This window comes from Prionailurus bengalensis, chromosome A2 (genome assembly GCF_016509475.1).
Source record: "Prionailurus bengalensis isolate Pbe53 chromosome A2, Fcat_Pben_1.1_paternal_pri, whole genome shotgun sequence".
NCBI lineage: Eukaryota > Metazoa > Chordata > Mammalia > Carnivora > Felidae > Prionailurus > Prionailurus bengalensis.
Window position 1 is genome coordinate 54,125,398 of NC_057348.1, and position 14,302 is coordinate 54,139,699.

The following is a 14,302-nucleotide window of genomic DNA, read 5'->3' on the forward strand; positions in this document are numbered from 1 at the left end:
GGTGGGTGTGAAGAATTAGCCAGGCCAGTGGGAAAGATGGCTAGGGCCGGGCTGGCAGTAGCAGCTGATGTGCTGCCCACTCTGTGGCTTGACTCCCACCCTCTAGCTCACTGGCTACCTGTGCCCTGGATTGAAATTCATTCCCAAGAGGATCAGAGGCTGCACCTATGGTCCTGGCTCTACCCCACCCACCCATGCACCCACCCACTGAGGTCTAGTTTACAGAGCCATAGCAAGACCTTTTCTGAGTAAAGTTATCTGACTCTCGTCTGCCTTATAAATGGCTCCATTTGTTGAGGTGACAAGGTTACTGATGAGAAGAGGTGGGGCCAAGGACAGGCAACAATGGCTTCTCAAGATAAATTTATTAGGAGATTTCTTTAGCAGCATATATTACAGCATTTTAGAACCATAAAGTCCTGGGGCACCGGGCTGGTTTGGTCCACAGAGCTTGTGACTACTGATCTTGGGGTTGTGAGTTTGAGCCCCATGTAGGGTTCAGAGATTACTTAGAAAAAAAATTAATAGGGGCACCATTCGGTTAAGTGTCCGACTCTTGATCTCAGCTCAGGTCTTAACCTTTGGGTCATGAGTTCAAGCCCTGCGTTGGGCTCTGCACTGGGTCTGAAGCCTAGATAGATAGATAGATAGATAGAATCATGAAAGAAAGAAAGAAAGAAAGAAAACGAATGAACCACTCAGTCCTAACTGTGCATCAGGCAAACTCTCCCTGTTGCCACATACTGTCCCCCATGACTCATTTCTAGTTCTCCTGGCCTGACAGGTGGTTCTGGGGCTTAGATAAAGCAGTCACTGGGTCCTATACAGCACCAAGTCCACAGTCATCTTTGACAGCTAATAAGCAGTGATGATGATAATGTCAATTCTGTTTCCTTAGGTGTCGCCTGCAATTAAAAGAAATCTGTTTGCAGCCCTACAGGAGCCCACGCAAATCCTTAAAATAAAATGTTTCCGATTCTGTGCCGCTTCTGTGGTCCAGAAACAGACTGTGTTGTTATTGAATCCAGTCGCTTGCATATTGCTGTTAATTGCCTTTTGTTTTCAAAGAGCTGATTTGTTTTTGCGTTTCTGGGGGTGGTGGTAGGGGGAGGCACTCTCCCCCTCTGAGTTGTCAGGCTGGCAAAATATGACACATTCCTAATGGATTCAGCCAAGTGCCATGTTTTCATGGGGGCTGTCGGGGCTGCTTTATTAAGAATGCATTTGCTCCTTCCTCCAGGCCTTTGCTTTGGGCGAGAAGCATCCTGAGTTTAAGGATGACATCTATGTGCCCTACGCTCAGTGGCTAGCAGAGAACGATCGTTTTGAGGAATCCCAGAAAGGTAGGCCACACAGACTGCCACCTTGCAGAAGGGGCAGGAGACGGCACTGCCAAGGTGTACATTTCAGGAAGGCTACCAAGCCCCTCCCATTGTGGGCTTGATGATGGATGACTTCATCCTGGGGATATGACATGTTTCATGGTGAAAGACTGGGGAGCAGTGGAAAGAACATGGGCTTTGAAGTTGGACACACCTGGGTCCATCACTCACTTGCTTCCGGACGTTAGACAGGTCCTGTCTCTTCTCTGAGCAAAGCACTGTGCATTCAAATATAGCTTCCCACTCAATCCTCACGACAGCCCTATAATGTAGCTACTGTTTCCTAGATGAGAAAACAGGTTGGAAGAGGTAAAGGGATTTGCCTGAAGTCCCACAGCAAGGAAGTGGCAGAGAGGGAATTTGAGCCAGGCTGGTGTGGGGACAAAATGTGAGGACTCCCACAGAATGTCTGGCATGGTCTCACCTGCCACTTTCCTCTACCGCAAATAGGAATTTGGGTTCTGTTTCTGGCTCAGATAAATGGGGTGACCTCTGCTCTTTCCATTGGTAAAGTGGACTGTACTCCAGGTATGGCAGTATCTGAGATAGGAGTGAAAGGAAGCACAGAGCTTTAATTGGTGGTAATAATTTTAAAATGTGACTTCCTTCTCTGTGTCAGGCACTGGTTAGGCGCTTAACTATATAACCCTGAACCTTGCCAGCAGCCCTGCAGAGACACCAAGGCTAACTGTGCCCTGCAAAGTCAGAAAGCCATGGTTGGACCAGGATCTGGCCGTCTGGGAACCTGATTCTTGTGACTAGGTCTTGCTGCCTACTTAAGAAGTCTTCTTATTGAAGCTGGGTGTGTCATATTCCATAGCATCTCATTTACACTTCTATATGGTAACAGTTGCCACCTCCGGACACATTGCGGAACAAATGTCTCCCTGTTGGAGCTCCTCAGCTAAAAGCCCCCATTGAAAGACAGCATGTTCTCTTCTGCTTTAGCATTTCCAGAGCACCCAGTTGCTGAAGTATGTGCATGTTTGGGCAAAACACATCAACCTATCCATCTGTCTGTGTCTGCCCTTCCAAGAATCCATCGCCATAGTAACTTGGTACTCAGACAAGAGATTGTAGATGAGACTGGAACAAAGGCCAGACCTTTTCCTTCTCTAAAGCAGAGGATTTGGATCATCTGAGTCTCCATATGTGGGCAAGTGTCATAGCTACAAGTGCTTCCCTGGCAGCTCCCAATATCCTGAGGGTCTGTCTACATAGTCAAGATTCAGGAAGTTTCTGTTAAATGGATATAGGAACTATTGAGAGATTTTTTTGCATGTTTTCACAAATGTTTGATTGCTAGAACTGAGCCATATTTTTCAAGGTTGTCGTTAAAAAGCACACAGTTGAAGACTGAGGACTTGAGTTGAGCTAGGTTCTGTGACCTTGGGTGTGCCACTTTACCTCCACCTTAGTAAGTCTGTTGTGATCCTCCATTAAGGAATCAGCAACACTCTGTAAACTACCAAACCTGTTAAAGTGTCAGGTGCTATGAGTGTCACCCCAGATGTCACAAAACTTTGTTCTGGAATGGATTGAGGGTAAAACCTCACTGGTGATGGGCAACAGTGCCGTCCTCAGACTTTGCCCTGCAGTTTGCCCCCTAGGATTTTTCTCTTCTGCCATGCCTTTCCAAAGTCAGCTGCCTTTTCCCTGCCAAAAAGGAATATATCTCACTGTACTTTTTTTCAGGATGTAGCTTTGGCTATTTATAGCCTTCGGCCTGAGAGGCGCATCCCAGCAACGAAGTGCTGCAGATGCTCCCAATGAATGTCCTACTTCTACAGCAGCCCCTTGCAAGCCCTGCAGAATTCCATCCCACTCCTCAAACTCTGTGTTTTTTTTGCCCCTCTAGCATTCCACAAGGCCGGGCGGCAGCAGGAAGCAGTCAAGGTGCTGGAGCAGCTCACACACAATGCTGTGGTGGAGAACAGATTTAATGACGCTGCCTATTATTACTGGATGCTGTCCATGCAGTGCCTTGATATAGCTCAAGGTAAGTAAACATCGGCCAGGCCGCTTGTTTTCCCCAGCCCTGCTCTGGCACCAAGATAAACATCGAAAGAGCTGGGACGTTTTAATTAAAGCCCTGGGCTTGTTTATTGGGTGTATTGTCCGTAACCCTGTCTTGCAGCAGCATAATCTGGTGTGTCATCTTTTTCCAGTTTGCCCATAAATTTAATGATGGTATGAGGGCCATCCTGGGGTTATGGTTGGGAGGTCCTGCCCTGTGTTGCTGATTCAGAACATATCTCTCCCCTGCTACCTGGGAGCCTATAACTGGACCCAGGTGAGCACTGGTTTAAAAAAACTTAATTAAATAGAAAGATGAAGAAGAGATCACTTTACAGTAATACACTCCAGATTCTCACTCATCCCAGGCAGAAAAATAGTTTCAATGTTGCTTTCTTGAGATTTCCCATGATGCACCGAGGGAGTTCTGGAAGCAGAGGGGACTGGGAGATGTTTTTCACTGGACTAAGGCCAGCATGCTGGAATGGGGAAAACACTGGAATTGAGGCAGTTAGGTGACTTTTAACAAGTCACAAATTCTTCCTAAGCTCTATATCCCCATCTGTGGTGTGGGGATAATCTTATCCTGCTGCCTTCGTAAGGCTGCTATGAGCCTACCGAAGTTGTGGTTCTAGTTTGGAAACTGTCAGGCCCAGGTGTAAGGTGGCATGTTTCTGTCCGGCCAGTGGTCTGTGCCTTGGATGAGGCATGGCACAGAGGGAAGAGGCTTGAGGTGAGATGAGTAAAGCCGACGTCTGCCCACCCTCCATGCCAGACTCCTCTGGTGTGTCCGGGTGCCAGTAATCACCTGCTTCTTGCTGCAGCTGGCACTTCCCTGGTGGAAGGACCCAGTAGGCTGCAGTGTGGGATCCAGGAGGACTTTCGAAAAATGTCCTCAGACTTTTCCTGGCTACATACTCTGCCCAGCTGAGACTTTTCCTGTCTTGAGATGGTCCCAGCTCCTAAGCAGCACCTTTCCCATCACTGCACTTCCTTGTCACTCTCCCTGGCACAAGCCTGATGTCAGGGGAGAGCTGACACTAGAAATGCTGCCACTGCCTCACCTTGTAGACACGGCTTGACACATTTTCCCCTCTTGCCCTACCCCCTCCTGCTCCACACCTCAGACCCTGCCCAGAAGGATGTGATGCTCGACAAGTTCCACCACTTCCAGCATTTGGCCGAGCTGTACCACGGCTACCATGCCATTCATCAGTATACGGTAAGGTGGCTAGGAGATGGGGCCTGGTGAGGGTGTTGCCTACTAAGCTAGGGACCCAGGCATGGCTTACAGAGCAGCAGACCTCTGGATGGAAAGTAAACCGACTGGGCAGGATGTCCTGCTGAGAAATTCTGATCTTCTGGGAGACAGAGCTTGGGACTTTGATTTTCCTCAGCCACTTTTTGACCTGTAGCAAGCTGTGGGCTTCTGAATTAATGAGCCAGGGCTAGCATGGGGCTTGCTAGTTGCCAGCTTTAGGTTTGTAAAACTCAGGCAGACTCTGGGTTAGCCAGACAAAGGGCTATCTCTAAAATGATCAGGGGTGGATGTTCTACTCTAGATGGATGAAGGCCCAGCTCTAACCAAAGGCCCCAAGGTCTCTCCTAGGCCCTGCCACTCAATTGCTTTGTGACCTTGAACAATTTGACCTTGAGCAATTTATTTTCTCTCTCTGGCTCTCAGTTTCCTTCTCTATAAAACGAGGGCTGGCTTGATCTCCAGAGACCCAAATGGTTCTTTTTAGTCACTCCCTGATTCTTTTGATTAAGCATTTTAAATCTGTCTCCTGACAATGGGGAACAGGTGATAGGTTGTTATCAGTTCCCTCATTTTGTGTATCCTCAATCTCTCAGCAAATGTTGATTAAGCTCCTACAATGTGAGCTTATCCTGTGCTGATAAACTAAGAGGATAATTCCAATAACCCACCTTTATTGAGTACTTACTACTTAGCAAGCAATGTGCCAAAGACTTTATTGTATCGATGTATTTAATCCTTTCAATCATGCTGCGAGATAAGTAAGTATTGTCATCCCCATTTTACAGATGAGGAGACTGAGATGCTGAACACAGAGATCCCACAGTTAGTACATGAGAGCCAGGATGCAAGCCCAGACGGGCTGGCTCCGGAGCCTGTGCTCTTAGCTTCTGCTCCTCCACCCCCTCTAACTTGGAGAAGGCCAACAACCGGCCTCACACCCCAGCTCCATTGTGTGACCTTGGGCAGGTTGTTTACTTTCCTCTGTGCTTCAGCTTCCTTCTCTGTAAAATTGAGATGATAATAGTACCTACTTGATGGTCTTGTGAGGATTAAATGAGTTAATATTGGAAAAGCACTTGGAAGAGAGCCTGGCACAGAGTGACCCTAGATGAGTGTCAGCTATTCCTCCTGCCCTGTGTGGAGGCTTCCAGCCAGTTTTCTGTGGGCCTTCTCCCCTGCAGGCTAAGCATTTCACAGTTCTTTGCCCATCTTCAAAGGCCCTACCTTTTACACCGGGTCTTTTCCCCACATTTGTGCTGGGCACTCGGCACGTTCTTTGTCTCTGAGGAAAGTCTGGCAAGAGAGACTTCTCTATTAGGCAGAGACAGCTGTCAGTCCTTCATCTCATCTCTTCCCCACACCAAGGTCAGTGGTTTCAAGGGACCTCATCTTCCCTTACAGTCTTTTCAAGGCCCCTCATTTCTATTAGGTGCTTATGTGGAAAGAAGCCACCCTAAAAAAGCCATCCTAAACTCAACTCAGCTTGAAAGTCAGGACCCCAGCTCAGTGTTGGTTTGCCTGAGCCACTCTGGAGCTCAGCTCTTTGTCTCATTTCTGTAATAACTGAGCTCTTCTCCAGGACCTACATGCAGCTGTGAGCTTGTGGCATCTTTGCACCAGCTGGGGCTTTTCATCCTAGCTGAGGCTTCTTATTGGGCCATTTCTTTATTCAACAAATCCCTCCTGTGTGACAGGCCCTGTGCTGAGGCCTTGGGACACAGTGGTGAACAAGACCTCCCTGCCCATGAGGAACTCACAGTCTGTGAACAAGCAGTTATAGTCCAGTTCCTTCAAGAGAAAAGCTTAGAAGACCAGGAGGACTTCCTGGAGGAAGTGATCCTAAGCAAAGAGGAGGGAGATTAGTAAGAATGGGGCAAGGGAAGAGGAGGGGAAGAAATGGCATTCCTGGCAGAGGTCACAGCATGTGCAAAGGCCTGGAGGTGGGTGGTATTTTAGGGTCTGGCATCAAAGCCCAGCAGAGCAGCTCTGAGTCAGATCAGACTGGAAAGGGGAACATCAGACCTTTCCTGATATGATGGCTTCTTTCCCAGAGGAGAAGTGCTAATCTTGAGGACCCTCCCCCCATTCTGTTCTTTCTGGGACATTTCTTAGCTGCCACACGTAGTGCGATGTAACCAGAGGCAGGCTTCTCCCTGGCTCTTACCCAGAAAAGGATGCAGTCTCAGGTTTTCTGGGGTTCTTGGAACTAACAGAGGCTGTAGAAATTTAAATGAGAGCTAACGAGAGAATGTTGGGCTCCAAACCCAAGAAGTAGTATAAAGTAAGTCCTCACAAATGTAGACCAATTAGGGTCTAAGTCCTGCTGGCTCCCTGATGAGTACAGCCTAGCAAGACCCTTCAGGAAATGTCAGTTTATTACCATTGAAGTGCTTGAGGGGGAGCTGGCCTGCTTTCCTCTTGTCATCTTCAGTAGTCTCAGTTTGCACACAATGTGCCAGATTCCTTCAAAATGGTATTCTTAACCTTTTATGGACCCCTCCCTGATAGAAAATTCCCTGTGCTCTACCATGCTGAGCTTCTGGCAGCCTCTAGGTACAGAAGACCTATTCATGTGTGTTAGTGCCTGGCCTCTTAGGGCCTGTGCCAGGTGCTGGGGGCACGGGGCTGAGCCCTTGAGGAGCTCCACTACATGTACACGTTTGGTGGGCATCAGGCGGCTAGGCTGCTTCTGGAGAGCCGAGAAGAGGCATATGATTTCATGCTCTAAAGAGTTAACTGCGTCCACTTAAAGACATGCTTATGTCGGGTCATGTCCTAAATTGCATAAAAGAAAGGTCCTCTCTCTCGAGCTAATTGGAGACAACTTGAGCTCGAGGAAGTGGAATTATTATCAACACCAGGGGCAGTGCAGCTTGGAAGAGAGGCATTCTTGGGCTTTGGAATCAGACCTGGGTTTGAATCCCAGCTCTGCTCTTTTCCAGTCTTTTCTAGCTGGATAACTCGGGCAAGTCGTCTCTCTGGGCCTCAGTTTTTTCATCAGTACAGTGGCAATGACAGTGTATCCTCACAGGATTATGTTGAAGACCACATGAGACGGCGGCTGGAAAGCACACAGTAGATGCTCATTAAGGGAGATTGCTCTTCTACTGAAGTAACTCAGAATCATTGGTGTCTGCCTTAGGAATTCAATCCCTATTTTCTTTTCTCTCTGCAGGAGGAGCCTTTCAGTTCCCATCTTCCTGAAACCCTCTTCAACATCTCCAGATTCCTACTGCACAGTCTGACCAAAGACCCCCCCTTGGGTATCTCTAAGGTGTATCCTTTCTCTCACCCCCACCCTCAGTCCCACCCCTCTTGTCTAATGGCCCCTGCGAAGTTCTTTCCAGAGCACTTTACTGGCAGAACCTTCCCTTTCTCCTGTAGCCCTCAGGGAAGAGAGAAAGAGTTTGTCCTGCTGCTGCTGTTTTGCTGTAGAAGCAGCTCAGCCAAGGGAGGCCAAGGGGCCAGTGCCAAGAGAAGATTTGTTTTTCAGGGCTCTCTGGGCTTGGCCCAGCAGTGGGTCTCTAACCAATCCACTACCCAAGCCCTCCCAGAACCCATAAATGAGGGAGTAACTGAAATATAAGAAACACTTGGACTCTTGGGCATTTCCCCGGGTAGAAGGGTGATGGGTGTTTGTTCAGCCCAGTGGATGGAGCACCTGCTGTGCCCCAGACACTGGGCCAGGCAATAGGTGACGAAGTTGCCATCTAGTAGAGGAAGTAACAAGTGAACTGGGCTTAGTTCAGTGGGATGTGTGCTGTGCCCAAGGGTGGAATGCAGCTAAGTCTGGGGTCATGGTCAGGCAAGGCTGTTTGGAGTTGCTGACATCCATCCCATAAGCTACCAGGGAAGACAGTAGAGTAGATGTTCCAGGAGAGTACCCAGCACATGGAAAGGCACACAGGTGAAGTGAGCATGGTGTATGGGAGCAGCTGAAGAAGGGAGTGGGAGCCAAGCTGGGGATGCAGTGGCCTGAGGGCCTCCCTGTGAGTTGGCCTCACCTTCCCCAAACCTGTGAGGGCCATTGAGAGGCTGTAAGCAGAAAAGGGGATTGAGGACGCATGCTGCCAGAAACGACTAGGATACAACCAAAATCTTTAAAGTCCTTATAGTCATAAAAGTCACAAAAGGACATTCTCCTTGTCCTCTTCGAAAGCTTATATTCTCTCAGTCCCTTTCCAGCCCCAACCTTGCCGCCTTTCTGTGAGGAAAAGGCCTTCCCAGAAGAGAGCTCAGAGGTATTAATCGGTTAGAACTAGCTTCTCTAAAGGGTTCCAGGCCCATCATTTACATTTCAGGGGAAACTCCCCCAGATCAAGCTGTGCCTTCATTGACTGAGACCTTTGCAGAGGAGTGGTCAGGGCCACACCTGCCAGAGCCTCAGCACATGTGCCCAACCTTTCCAACAAGTTCTATATAAGTCAGCAGAGTTTGATTGAACCTCTGCCCTAAGCTTCACCCTATACTGTCCACTGGGGACCTAGAAATGGCTCCTGACATGGTCCCTGACTGGGAGGGGTGACAGTAGAGACACAGGCAAGGAAACTTACCACCATGTAACTGCTAGGGTGGAAGGTGCCACACTGGGGGTGTGGGGAAGCAGGAGCATCAGGGGGAAGAAGAGTGCCAAGGAGGCATGGTACTTGAGGCTTGCCAGGGAGAAGTGGGGAAGGGGGTTCACCAGTGGGGCAGGGGAGGAAGGGCAGGCCTGGCCTGGGCACATTTAGCATTTAAGGTGACCTGGGATCAAGCATAAAGGCCTATCAGCCTCAGATTGAGGAGCCCAGAGGAGAGCCTCAGAGAGCCGGGGAGGCTGTCCCTCAGAAATCGCTGTGGCTCCTGGTGGAAGTGCAGGCAGAGAGAAGTACTGTGCACCCAGTGACCTCTGTGAGCTGGACCTAAGTGAGCTCCCCAGGCAGTCTGGGACCTGTCTCCTCCTGGCGAGGCTGGAGCAGGATGGCACTTGGTGCTGGGCATTGTAGGACCTGGCTGGCAGGCTGGGCGAGGTGGGGAGAGACATTTTGGCCTAGTCAGGGTACAAGATGAGCCATCAGCAGGCCCAGAGAACCTAAGCAAGGTTAAAATATTAATGGAAACTGCACTGTCTTTATCTCTGGAAAAATCCCTGTGCTTTGATATCCGAGAAGTACACTTACATCCCACAAATGAGAAAAGCACTTCTCAGGCTCCTGCCCATGCCGTCCTGGCACTAGCACAAGCTGTGTTCCAGCACGGGGCTCACTTTGAGGGTAGGCAATGCCAGCTCTCAGGCCCAGTGTGGCCTCTGCTGTCCTTAACCCTGTCATTGGCAGAAAAACACTCTTCACTCTGGCTAAGCAAAGCAAGGCCCTGGGTGCCTACAAGCTGGCCCGACATGCCTATGACAAGCTGCAAGGCCTGCATATTCCTGCCAGGTTCCAGAAATCCATCGAGCTGGGCAGCCTGACCATCCGCTCCAAACCCTTCCATGACAGTGAGGTGAGGGCACAGCTCCCTCAAGCAGGAGGCTTCTCCTCCTCTTCTTGAACATCTCCTGATGCCTTCTTTCCTGGCCTGGGTTCTGTTTGAAAGATGGCTACCATGCTCTCAGGGCTCTGTGAGCCTCCTCCCCTTCCTAAGCCTTGGTTTGCTAACTCTTGCTTTTCCCTCTCTGCCTCCTCTGTCCTCTACTCAGCCTCCTGTGCTCCAGCCACAGACCCTGGTGTGGGCCCCATAATCCTACCCTCCCTTGCTGCCCAGCTCTCCTCTGAGGCTCTGAGTTGGCTGCAGCCCAGCCCACACTGCTCTGCCTTTAACCTCCTTCTGCTCTTCTGTGCCCAAGTGGCTCTGCCTTCCCTCATCCTAGGATCCCCTGCCCTAGTCCACCTTCCTTCTGGAACCAGATTATCACTGTCCCATGTATCTGCGGCGCAGCTGTGCTCCAGCCCTCCTCTTCCAACCTGACAACCTATTGTCTCTTTCACAATCTCCTCCTTCAAACTCAGAGCAGAGACTTAGCATCAGACAGACCTTGGTTCAGATCCCAACTCCACCATTTCCTAGCTATGTCTGTATTTCTCTGAACCTTGGTTTCCCCCTCTATCAAATGGGGACATACATAATAGCTTTCCCACAGGACAGATGAGCCTGCCCAGATAATGTGCTTAGCACGGTACCTGATGCATGGTAAGTGGCCAGTAAGTGACAGCTGTGGTGTTGTCATTCCTGCTGGAGAAATGTGCTGCTGAGCCCTGCCTGTGAAGGAGTGTCCAGAGCAGTGGGGCCCAAGTGATGGGGCCTCAGATGCCTCTGTAGGCCCTTATCCTGAGTCACCACAGCACAGAGCCCTGAACCAGTGCCCCCTCCCTGCCCACACAGATGGCCTTTCTTCTTGGCAGCCAGGCCCCAGGGGGCTGAAATCAGAGTGGGGAGCATTTCTTCCCTCCCGGTTGGTCCTTGGACAGTTGTGGTTCTTGTGCTTTTGTAGGAGCTGGTGCCCTTGTGCTACCGCTGCTCCACCAACAACCCATTGCTGAACAACCTGGGCAACGTTTGCATCAATTGCCGCCAGCCCTTCGTCTTCTCCGCCTCTTCCTATGGTAAGTCTGGCATGTGCAGATGGAGCAGCCAGTGGATGGCTGAGCCCTCTCCACTACTTATTGGCCGCATGTGTCCTCATTTGTAAATTGGGGACAGTGTGACAACCCACCCCACCAGATGCACAGTCACTAAGGGTTCCCAGAAATAGGACCCCCTGCTTCCCAGACCTGAAGCACCCACCCCTCAGAACCTGGTGTGGGGTTTTGCATAATATAAATGCCCAGGTGCCACTGGTCGGGAATTTGGTCTGGGAGGCTAAGATGGGCTCTTAAGTGCCAGTTCCTTCTATGTTGACGAAGGATCAGAAGCCCCTTCCAAGTAGCTGGGCAGAGGCCGTTCCTCCTCCCTTGGAGAGGAGCCCATCCAGCTATTAGGGGGAAGAAGGAGGGGCTAAAGGCCACTGCTTCTCACCCATGCACATACACGCCACATGTGCACACACATGCATACATGCCTGCTTCCTCCAGACATGCAGTGTTCAAAAGACGCGGCCCTGCTGTGTCTCCTTGCTTACAGAGAAGCCTGCTGCCAGGTGGGGAAGGAACTTTGATCCTCCCACCTCCCCTCATGCTGCCTGGTGAGAGCATCCCAGCCCCTAGCTCCCCCTGAGCCGGCCTTCCCACAGCCCTTCCCTGTGCCCTGTGCCCTCTAGAGGTGCTTCACCTGGTTGAATTCTACCTGGAAGAGGGGATCACTGATGAAGAAGCTGTCTCCCTCATTGACCTGGAGGCACCAAGACACAAGCACGAGAACAAATGGCAAGAGATCACAAGCAGCAGTATCCTGGGTGCTGGGCTGGACCTTCTGTGTGTGCCAGCCGAACAAAAGGCCTGGGTGCAAGGCAGGAGGCAGGAGGGCCTTGGGGGATGGCTGGGCCAGTGGGGGCAAGGGCATGGCAGACTACTGCTGAGTGATTGGAGAGGCCCAGATGGTGGCAGGGACAGGCTGGGAATGGGCAGAGAGCTGGCCAGGGTGCAGAGGTACAGGAGGGGACAGTGCATGCCTACAGACCCAGAAGAGGCATGGAAGGGGAGATGGTACCTTGGTCTTCACCTATGCCTCATTCCTGGGAGGGCCTCCTGCCTACCCTAGCTCCTAAAAGCATACTGTCTATGCTTCTGGCCATGCAGAGCTGATGAGCAACCAACACAACATATGATGTCTATCAACTTTTGTAGTCAGGTTACTTTTATGTACAAGAGACAGACGCCACAAGTCAGGCTGAGCAAACAAAAGGGTGTAAAGAAGCCTAGTCTTAGATAGACACTCAGCTGGATCCAGGTGCTCATTCGGCACCAGCGGGAGACTGTCTGTTGTCTTCTTGGCTCTGCTGTCCTCTGAGTGACTTCATTCTTTGATAGCACCCACCCTGTCCCACCAGCAATACCAACCCTGAATCCCATCAGTCTTACAATCCTGGGAAAGGGCTGACGGTCCTCCCAGCATGACAGCAAAAACCCCAGGGCACATCCTCGCTAGGATACCTTAGGCCAAAGGCCACACCTCAGCTTATCCCTCTAGCTAGGACCATGTTCATTGTCCCAGCTAGACACAGGAGGAGGGCTTCTACATGTGACTGTGCACATTCATCACCTGTGGACCTTGGTAGCACACAGCAGCTGGTTCAGCACGTCTGAGCGGACTGAGAGCCTGAGTTTCTATAAGCTTCCAGGTGATGCCAGTGCCACTGGTCTGTGGGCCACCTTTTGAGAAGCAGAGCAGAAAGGAAAAACCAAGGAGTTGTTTGCTGAAAAAGGGGGACAGAAATCATGTCTGCATGCCAGCTCTCTGCACACCCAAGTCAGATGGTTTGGCCAACCTGTTACTGCCGGGGGGCCACATGTCATACCTAACTTGGCACCAGCAGCCTCCATTCCCCTGGGGCCTTCCTGTGGGAACCCCACTCACCCTGGCCTCACATCAGCCCGGCAAAAGGGGGCAGCTCCCTAGGCACCTTCAGCCTGGTCTGGCTAGCCTTAGGACTTGGAGCTCTCACCCCCTTCTACATGAAATAGGACCTGTAAGGCCTTCTCAAGTGCCTACAGACTACATGGTGATTGCTAAGTGTTTCTCCAGGAATTGCCAGGTTTTCTGGCCATGGTTTCCAGGTAGGCCCATTATTTTTCCTCCCACCCGCAGTAGGCCTGCAGCCTCCACTTACTAGGTACTTCTGGTCAGCAGGCCTACGTGGGCCATGGCACGGTCTGTATGGGGCAGCAAAGAGCCCATCAGAGCCCCTTTCCTGCATGTGCACTGGGGCCCAGCCTCTGTGTGACAGGGGCTGTCTCCTCCCTGGCCTATGTTCCTTCCATTTCTCTATCTAGAAACCTATTCCACAGACAAGTCATAGGAAACACTCCAGGCCCACATAGAGTTCCCATGAATCTTGCGTTGGGTGGAGGGCAGGACCTGTTTCCCACTCAGCCTCAGGTTGCATCCTTGACCAGACCCCTCCAGATTCCCAGACTCTGAGGCTGGATGAGACCACGGACTCCATGAGAGATGATGACCCGTTCACAGCAAAGCTGAGCTTTGAGGTGAGGGCACCTCTCTGAGTGATGGGCTGTGGAGACACCTGAGACTTGTTGGGAGGGGTGACTCAGATCCCTTCTGTACACATTGCTTGGCATGAAGCAGACTTGTTCCCTGTTAAGGCCACTGGGGGAATTGAGGTGACGGGTTCCCCCTCACTAAAGATGGCTAGCAGGAGCTACCTGACCTGCCAGCGTTCTGTCAAGGTACCTAGCAGGGGAAGTTTCTGGGGTCCTCCCTGGTTGCCCCCAAAATTCTGGGATCGTGACCCATATAAACACGTCACCCTGGCTGAGTGAGAGCACCTGTGCCCCCTGCTTCCCACCTGCCCACCCTGCAGCAAGGTGGCTCAGAGTTTGTGCCCGTGGTGGTAAGCCGGTCAGTGCTCCGCTCCATGAGTCGTCGGGATGTCCTCATCAAGCGCTGGCCTCCACCCCTGCAGTGGCAGTACTTCCGCTCGCTCCTGCCTGACGCCTCCATCACCATGTGCCCCTCTTGCTTCCAGGTACTATGCCTACAACGCATATGT

General features: G+C 51.0%; 1 protein-coding gene across 12 annotated transcripts in view; it reads left to right on the forward strand.

Moving 5' to 3' along the window:
• Positions 1-14,302, forward strand: part of IFT122 (intraflagellar transport 122) — a 78,609-nt gene that overhangs the window by 63,615 nt on the left and 692 nt on the right. For 7 of the 12 annotated variants that reach the window (XM_043588170.1, XM_043588171.1, XM_043588173.1 and 4 more), the window contains 9 exons: positions 1,241-1,343; positions 3,241-3,381; positions 4,526-4,620; positions 7,835-7,935; positions 9,975-10,140; positions 11,129-11,240; positions 11,894-12,019; positions 13,699-13,778; positions 14,114-14,278. In XM_043588170.1, the coding sequence (XP_043444105.1) occupies positions 1,241-1,343; positions 3,241-3,381; positions 4,526-4,620; positions 7,835-7,935; positions 9,975-10,140; positions 11,129-11,240; positions 11,894-12,019; positions 13,699-13,778; positions 14,114-14,278 (1,089 nt within the window). The other 5 variants (XM_043588172.1, XM_043588178.1, XM_043588177.1 and 2 more) reach the window with 3 other exon arrangements.